We start from the raw sequence: 9,741 nt of genomic DNA, 5'->3' as shown, positions 1-9,741 counted from the left end.
AGACAAGATGTTCATTGGGTCGCGCAGATGACATTTTGATGTGCATTGATGATTGGCAATTATTAAAATTGAGTTGGATCTTTCTGGCAAGTTTAAAAAGGCAAAAGTCGAGACAAAAGTATCAGGATCACAAGACGAGTGGAGAGGTATATAATCAGAATCTGACATAGAGTTCGCATAAGTGCGAGCGGTACTCGCGGCAAAATATATGCGTGCGAAAGAGACATCCATACGTTCGACATCGATACAAGTTCGAGTGAACATGCGGTCAAACAGTCGCGAATTTCGCCGAGACGAAAAATACCGAAATCGAAATGAGCATGCAGCCGCGTGTTTTGCAGCGATTTGTATCGACGATATCGTGTTGGCGACTTGCGGAACACTTTGCATACAGATGGGGTCACAACCATGCCAAATAAACTGTCGTCTCAGAAAAGCGGTTAAATTTGATCTTCCAAATAGGTGACATGTCGTCTGTCTGTGGTGCAAATAGTTCCTTGGGTGGTGACTAAGGAAGCTGCCCTTGCCGGACTGTCCCTGTTGATCAAACTGCTCCTCTCCGAGAGGCATCCGTTGTTCCTGAACGAGCGGTTTCTGGGTTTCTGTAGGGTGTCGCCTTCCGTTGAGCTGTCACAATCCCTTCTATTGACGCAAACGTCCGAAACGCAAGTGTTCATGTGGGGTGACAGGCTATTACAGTTGACTCTCTTGTGTCCGCAAGGACTGCTCAGAATTTTGGCCGGGGACATGCTGATGTTGGAGGAGCATGTGCTCCTGGTTTGGGAGCATGTGCTCCTAGCCGGGGAGCAACTGCTCCTGGAGGAGCAGGAGCATGCCCGCTTTCTGATGCTCACGTACGAAGTAGAAGTGTTCACTCTGTGTAGAGTATTTTCAGTCATTCCGACACCTGTGGAGCAGAAACATGTTTTATCATTCGGATACTTGCATAAAAAGTGCCGTCACAAAATCGCGGGGACGAAATCGCATAGACAAAACCGCGCAGCTCCAAAATCGCGCAAATCAAAATAGCGCATTGACAAAATCGCGCAACGCATATATAAACAAGAATACGTATACGTTAGACCTGTTTTTAATATTTATGTTACTTGTTTTTGTATTTATTTTCTTGCTTATATTTCTTTATATATGTATGTATTTGTCCAAGCGATTTTGTCCCGGCGATTTTGTCCCGGCGATTTTGTCCCGCGCGGTTTGGCCGGGGCACCAGCCTAAAATAATTCGAAAAAGATACACAATAAAATGATTTTATGTGATGGGTTAAATGGTACTTTTATAGTGACTATCTTTGTATATATAAGTACAAATAAGCGAATGCAATGAAACATTCGTCTAATGAGGCAGGTTAGTGTCTTTGGAAAATTCGACGATTTCCACTTGAAATTGGATTTTCAAAATAAAAACGATTCTTTTGGGAGTCAACCGCACCCCCCTTTCTCTTTCTTTCCATTTTTAATATTATTTCAGCATCCCGAAAAGAAAATGATCCAAAGATACGCTTACTTTTTTACAAACACCATTTTATATCTCCGTATGGGACACGGAGTAGAGGTGATAAAGTGACTTTGTCATTATTGAACGAAAAGCGCTTTTGAAACGAACTGTGGTATTAGTTGGCAATGCCAACACCAAATATATTAATTGTATTACTTAATACTTGTGACCTGTGTGCATATAATTGTGCACTCGGTAAAATATCGCAATTCGGATCAACGGAATTAATATTATAATTTAAAATTTAATCATTTATTTTGAAAAAAAATATCTTGTTTTTGTTGGCCGATTTGGTGAACGAAGTGATATGCCGCGTCTCTTTCCACGATATACGATTCCAAGGAAAGAAAGAGAGACGCAGCATGTTAACGACATTCACACGCAGCGCACGGGTGCGCATTAGACAATTATTATACGATATACAATTCTAACCATTCACATTATTCAAAAATTCCGAAATATGACAAAAAGCATTAATAATGAAAATAAAAAATATGAAGTAATTTACCAGAAACGCCATTATGCAAATCGGCACGAGCAGCCCTTTGAACGGCTGCTCCCAAGCAATATCCCAAACATGGCACCTTCGCAGCTACCTAATTTATGCATAGAAACAGAATTACATCTATCAGCATTATTTTGGTTAAATTTTATATTGAAAATGTTTTGGCTCGAAGACAAGTCGATGACGAGTTGTTTTCGTGTTAGCAAAACCTATCGACGGCTTACGCTGTCGTAAATTAACAAAGGTTAATCCACCCCTTCCCAAACTTGTTATCGCATTATGGAAACTTGGAATATATTATATGTACACATACTATGTACATATATAGGTATAACATATTATACCTGTGAAGTTTTGGCAACTTCCTATTTGACTCTTATGGGAGATGTCAAAAGCACACCCCAATACTGACGATAATTTCCGCATGCGTAAGTAATATACATACGTATACCTATATGTATACATTCATGATTATGTAAAATATGTATTGTGTCATATTGACAAAATATATTATGTCACAATATTTCATTTTTCCATTCACCATCGTGATATATGTATAGTTCAACTTCAATTCACGAAAAAAAAGCAACAGGCTTTCACCGTTCGTGAACCGAGTATTATTTTGATAATTTATGGATATGAGTGATTTCACGAATTGGGTATGATATACTATACATATGTTACAGTGGTGTCACCCTAATGGTTTCCATGTGTTTCCGGAAATCCGTTGTTAAAAATCAAAGGTTTCTGGAAGTCCGTTGTTAAGAATCTCAAAATTCATATAATATTTGTCAAAAATTATACAACTCCATTTTGGAAATTGTTTTCCACTTCGAAAAGGTCATAGTCGATTAGATGGCAGGTAAAGAGAAAATACCTTTTTTCCGTTATGCACAAGCAAAATTAACTGTTCAATGTCTCTGCAGTCTTGGAATCATTCTTTCTAGTAAAAGTCAGAGAGAAGCTTGATAAATAAAATATGTTATAGACGTTTAAGCAATTAAAGTTAGATGACGGCGAAAACGGATATTCACCAAGAGAACGTCAAGGCGAGCGCAGTAGGCGAACAATGCCATTGAACATTTTGGGCGATCAACGTCAGGCACATTTTGTGAGAGAAGTTTCAAACGCGTCTAACGCGAAATTTTTGCACCATCGTAATGGAGGAGGATCCATTAACTTTTATTGATGACCAAAATGAGCAATATGGCAAAGTATGAAAACGATCGGATAAGAGGCAAATTTTTTTCAGAATTGTAATCGTAAGTGAAGCTAAAAGGAGGTTTGTAAAAATAGACGTAGATTTACACCAAATTGTAAATAATATAATTAATAAATTATATATTATCTATATATTTGAATTTAATTAATTTAAAATATTAATTTTATACATACATATTTCCATGTTCTATGCTTCTAAAGGTTATTTAATGTATATATGTATGTATGTAATGAGTTTAGGTTTTTAAAATTCATTTTACTTTATATTTGAGATTTTAAAGTTTCAAGCTCTTTGGAAGACTGCGAACACAATTTTTTTAGAGTCAAAAATTAAAATGAATAATAATATATAAGAAAAAATTATTATGTAAAAATTGAAATTTATATTTATTTTAATTTTAATTTTAATTTTCACGTAATTTAAATTAAATTTATGTACATATATAAATTGAAAAAAAAAATTGGAAGCCCGTTGTTCTAAAATTGGGGTGACACCACTGCATACATATGTATCAACTACTAATTGACTAGTGAGGGTATAAGTTAACTATACAATGTAACATATGTATATGTATGTTGAGTGCGATTGTCACGCATAGTAGATAAATAAGAATGAAATATTCACCTGAATAAAACTGTAACGAAAACGAGCATTCATGTAACAGTAGATAATTGGATTGTAGCAGGAGTGAGACATGGCCAACCAGTGGAAAGCGAACCAAACGTACGGCAGGGGTTGCCAAGTGTCCCAAGATGTGTCGGTGTCATCCAAAGTCCACAACAACTAAACAAAGACATCACAGAGTGTATTTAAATCACAGTTGAAAATTTAATATTTATGTATGTATATTAGTAATATTTTATGTATTGTAAAATAATTCGTCTAGACAATTTTTTCGTCTAGACAATTTTTATGTATTTATTTATTTATTTACATATTCGCCACCATCGACATTACAGAATACTCTAACGCGTCACTGTTACCAGACATATAGGTATAAGCATAAAACTATTAAGCTTATCCAAAGACGTTTTCCCCGGCTTCTTTATTAGTAGCAATATGAGATTTAAACATATTTATTTCCTTCTAGATTTGTCATGGGTATGGTCGGATACACTTCTCTTGAACCCAGGAGGAATGTTGCCCTCGTCAAGTTCTTGTTTCCTATATTTAGAGGTTTCTCATGCCAGTCTATTCTAGAGGAAATGCTCCGGAGATTTTGATATGGACCCGTCATGGTCCACAATTTCATATTCCTCTGGGAAGAACTGTGGAATATTTTAATTCTCCTATTCTTCGAGGATTCCGTTTCTTAAATTCACTGGATTGTGCCATTTGTCATATCTCTTTTCATTCGCTGCACCGCTTCTTCGGATACGGGGGTCGCAACCAACTGGAGCTGTTAATAGTTGACAATTTTAATTGTCAACTGTTGACTTTTATGTAAGAATTTATTCTTCTGTTCTTAATCTGTTTAGCCACTCGTCGCATTGGAGCAGTCTGGTAGGCGAGTGTATATATATAAAAAAATATAATACTATATATAAAAAAAAAAATAGCGAGACATCTATGTTATAGATAATACATTTTTGAAATCACATTCAAATAGTGGTGACATAGTGGGTAGGATGGTTTTTGCCAATATGATGGATTAACCGCTTCAACAATGAAATTGTTGAAGCGGTTAATCCATCCATGAAATTGTCAATTTATCTTAATAAATTGACATAATATGATAGGAAACGATCGACTTGGAGTCTCAAATCTCCAAGTCTGACCAGCAGCATTAAAGATTATATTCGTAAAAAATTCTATTTTTGCCTTTTTCTCATGCTTAGGTCAAATTGGAGGAGAGGCCCGTTATTTGACACGTTGCGCCATTTTGACTCCAAATATCGGAAATCTTCTTTACAGACGGTAGAATAAATTGCTTTGTGTGACGTCACCATCACGACAATTTGCAAGGCTGAAACATTGCACGAACCTATTTAAAGTGGGATAATGAGAAAGGCGTCCCACCGTCCCACCCCCTTTCTTTCTAATCTCTTTTGTATTTGTTTCAAATTCGGTTTTTGATTTTTGTTTCAAAATTTAACCTTTTGTCGTACTTTTTCGCTGTATTTTAAATTAAATTGTTCTGTGAGTCATTATTTTAAGTAAGCGCGGCACTTTGTAAAGATCAAAGTCAGTCTGAAGATCATATCTATGATAAATGAAGGGAATGTTCCACTTAATGAGAGCGATTGAGGAATTTTTTCAGAGGTCTGTCTTTGTCTGTCTCTTTCTCTCTCTCTCTCTCTGTTGTTCATGAATTATTCAGCGAGTTTTCTTTTTCGCAGCGTTTGGTGAAATAATATATAAATATGTATATAATAAAATATAATACGAAACAAAGGTAAACTGAAATGGGTTCAACTCATCCGTCCATTCGCCGGAAGTGTCCGAATGACTTGACCCTAGAGAATTTACTCAATGAGAGGTAAATGGCTTAGAATGACCAATCTCGACCCGCTTGCTATATGTATGTATGTATGTATTTATGTATGAGTGAAAACTTTTACTAGGATTACTTTTTAAATTGTATGTACAAGTATTTTCACTTACGATCAGTATGTTGAGAGGCAGCCAGCAAACTATGAAAACTATCACGACTGTCACCATCATTTTTATCATCTGTGAACAAAAATAAATATTATTATACTGTAGGATTATATTTTTTACATGCATATATACAATATAAACTCAAAATTTTCGAGACATTTATGGATAAATTTATATGAATCAGCAAAATCCGAGATGCCGATAACTCAAAAATTGTGAGAAATGGGTAAAGGTTGGCCAACTTGTTGGAACCGTTTCAATGATAATCAGAAAAAATGGCAAACTCTGATAACACTGAGCAACAAAAAAAAAATACCAGAGCGGAGACAAATCTTTACTAAGTTTGAATATGATAATGATTTTTGTTGGTTAGTGATTGTTTACGAGATATGAGCATTTAAAAAAATGCGCGATTTTTATAGTTTTTTGGCTTTTGCGGTCTTTAACTCAAAATCTAGTATTAATGTGCTCATTAATCACTGTATTGGAATCAATAGTAAAATGTTTTTTTATTATTTTAAAATACTTATAATTAATTGTCTAGCGAATTTTTAAATTCAAAATTTTTCAGAATTCAGAATTTTTAAACTCAAGCGGTAATTGCGTTAGAAAGACTTTCGTTCAGTTCCCGTGAGCGTATTACCATATTCGAATTCAGTGGGCCACACTTAGTAAAGATTGGTTAGTCTCCGCTCTGGTAACTCAAAAACGTGATTTTTTTGTTGCTCAGTGTATTTGAAACGATTGACCTGGAGTCACAAACCAAGATTTGGCCAGCATTAGCCAGTGAGACTCGAGACCGTGACTACTATGTTCGAAAGCATATACATATGCTAACCACTAGTCCATGTATGTACTGCTGGTTAATGTATGTACATAGATATGAATATACATAGATATGAAGTTACTTATAACTACAGGTCTGTTACTGAGAGTTGGCGCGTTCTCGTACTCGCACTATTCACTGACACTACACAGGCGCATTGGTTCGCACCAACTCTCGGTAACAGACCTATGACTATAACCAGCAGCATGGACTAGTGATTAGCATATCTTGCTATGGTCAGGTTGGTTATGAGTTAGAGTCACACTGATTGCTGCAGGCCAGACCTTGGTTTGTGACTTGGTCGTTTCCTATGAGAGTTTGCCAATATTTCTGATTTTTATTGAAACGATTCCTGAAAAATTAGCTTTCCCTCCACATTTCTCTCGCGAAATCTTGAGTTATTGTATTATATCTCAGGATTCGCCGGTTTTCTCTCCACAAATGTCTCTGCGGATGTTTATTGTATTATATAAAATTCGTATTGTTGTATAAAAATGTTTATTGAATGTATTGTATGTGATGTTTATTGATCGCATTGTATACGATGTTTGCAATGTCTGACCATAGATGTCATGTATGGTTTTGAATTATGTAATAATTATGTATTAAAGTATATATAATATCTTGATGTTTATAGTACGTAGTATCGCATTGAAGCGATCTGCAAGTGCAAGTGTAGCGGATGGTATTTGACATTAGTTTTTGAAAGTCAATATATTTAAAGCTTGTCATTATGAACGTGTATTTTGGGTTGCAAGTATAATTTGCACAAAGAAAAATGATGCATCAAACGTATTAAGGTATATTTCTAAGGTATATCCAGCAGTTCACGGTTACAGCACAGAACCTCACATAAACGACAGTTTCTATTCATACTATCATGCACCTCGCGGCACGTTCAGACAAGGACGTCGTGTATGAATATTTCCACAGTTACCAAAGAAATCCGGGTTTGCTTGCTACATTACGGTGATATGTACTGCTGTATATTATGAATAGCTATTGTCGGCTACTGCTGTTACTAGCTGTTACGTCTACGCTACGTTAGATATGAATATTTCCATGTAAAACATTTCAAAGAATACTTTGCGTACTACTGGTTGCCGGTACGTGCTTTGCTAGTGTCATTAGACATTTGTGAGTTTTATCACTTATTGTTATATTTTATTTTAGCAATAAAAAACCATGCGACTTCCAGTCTGTAAGTAAGAGTTACTAATTACATATACTATAATTAATGTTATAAACAAAACTACTGAAATGAAATTGAAATGGGTAAGTCGTCATGTGACGGTTGGTGATTTAATTTTATTTCTGAAGTATAAACTTCCTTGGGTGTGATTGAAGATGGAAAGTGCGTGTTGTTTCTGGACAAAGTTTGAATATACATATGTATGTATATGCTTAAAATTATAAGTGTTATGGCTGTTCTCCCCTTCACACGAACTACGAGTAGTACATGTGTATTACATACATACATACACATGTTTGTACATGGTATTGTTACAAGGCATTTATACGACCAGACGATAACATAAGCCCTGCAGCCATTTCTCTACACCATTTATAACAAAGAAAAGTCGAAGAAAATGAAGACGGAGACCATCTGGAGTTTTTCCAAACAAAATAGTTCAACAGTTTCTTTTCAACACGTGTGAATGTCAGGGACGTAGCTAAGGATTTTTCATTGTAAAAGGTCGCGCGTTTTCCTAGGTACCTACGTGGGAATACTGTGCGTTTTCCACACAAACCCTTTATCAATTGTTACCCTTTAATTTCCCAACAATTGATATACATATGTACATATGTATGTTATATTTTTTTATATCTAATATATAATTTCGAAAGAGACTTTGTATGTAAGTTTTGAGTGGGAGAATCCGTGACGATATCGAAAAAATCAAATTTTCTATGACGACGAACAATATCGATTTTGATTCTGTTATCGATTTTGATTCCTTTTCCAATTCCGGATCCGGATTCCTTTTAAATTTCCAGGTCCGAGTTCTTGTTTCAGATTCTAGATCCTGATTTCTTTTTCAGTTCCAGACGCGGATTCCATTTTTAGTTCCGGATTAGGATGATTTTTTCAGTTCCGGTTTCTTTATGTACCTATATAAAAAAAATCGTTGTGTGTGTGTAATTTATTTCTGATTGTCTGTTGCTAAATATTACTTTTTTATACTATTAAATTAAATTACTTTATTAAATACCGTGCGAAGCCAGGTAAAACTACTATTTGTTTATAACGAGAATAAATAAATTTATTTGGTTCAAAAAAGCAATGTCATACAAAAAATATACATATGTATGTATTTATTAAAAAGGGTTAGTGGAGTGTTATTATATAAATTGCACATTGCAGTGTAAGCGGAACACATTTTCCAGTTGGAAAAAGTGATTTCGCAACACTTTGCGTATAATACGGTGTAGTTCGTATTTACATACATATACTGCTTTATAAGAGGGTTTTCGAACGACTTTAATTTCAGTTTTGCGTTTAAATAAAAAAATCGTGACTACACCACAATAGCGCAGATTGTGTTATAATTACTGTGCCAAACCCCCGTTCTCAAAGTTAATTAATGAAATTTTTGTTTGCGACACATTCGCGTGTGCGTATTTCAATTTTCGTGTAAAATTCAATGAGAATGTTATAGAGGTGTTTTCGATTAATTTCCGCTGGTATCATTATTTGTTCGGTGAAAAGTTCTCTATTATATTAATTAGTGGCTTTCCGAGGGCTATTTGGCAACGGTTGCGAAATATAATATTTACCCTGTAAATAGTACACGGAACCTTAATTATCTTCGACCATATTTGCCAGTCGAAATTTTCATTGATTACGACGGAAATGTCTTTTGAATACATTGATCAACCGCTAATTGATTTCACATAGTTAATGTCGATTGGGATCGCTACAATTATATAAATACATATACATATGTAAGTATTATTGATCACTCTGTCTATTAACCACTATTATTAAAAGACAGATTGTTTAATGGTGAAATTTGGTTTTGAAAAACCACTAAAGCTGTTGTACGTTTATTAATTTATTAAATAAGCTTAAAC

General features: G+C 34.9%; 1 protein-coding gene across 1 annotated transcript in view; it reads right to left on the bottom strand.

Annotated features, from left to right (window-relative positions):
• Positions 1–440: 440 nt before the first annotated feature.
• The window catches only part of LOC143913794 (RYamide receptor-like), a 64,581-nt gene continuing 55,280 nt past the window's right edge, over positions 441–9,741 (bottom strand). The window contains exons 3-6 of the mRNA XM_077433794.1: positions 5,844–5,912; positions 3,864–4,022; positions 2,021–2,108; positions 441–907 (exon numbers count right to left, since the gene is read on the bottom strand). Coding sequence (XP_077289920.1) covers positions 441–907; positions 2,021–2,108; positions 3,864–4,022; positions 5,844–5,912 — 783 coding nt within the window. The remainder of the gene's footprint in view (positions 908–2,020; positions 2,109–3,863; positions 4,023–5,843; positions 5,913–9,741) is intronic.

Source organism: Arctopsyche grandis, chromosome 6 (genome assembly GCF_051622035.1).
Source record: "Arctopsyche grandis isolate Sample6627 chromosome 6, ASM5162203v2, whole genome shotgun sequence".
Lineage (NCBI taxonomy): Eukaryota > Metazoa > Arthropoda > Insecta > Trichoptera > Hydropsychidae > Arctopsyche > Arctopsyche grandis.
Note: the sequence above shows the minus strand (reverse complement) of the source record. Positions and strands in the feature narration are given on the sequence as shown.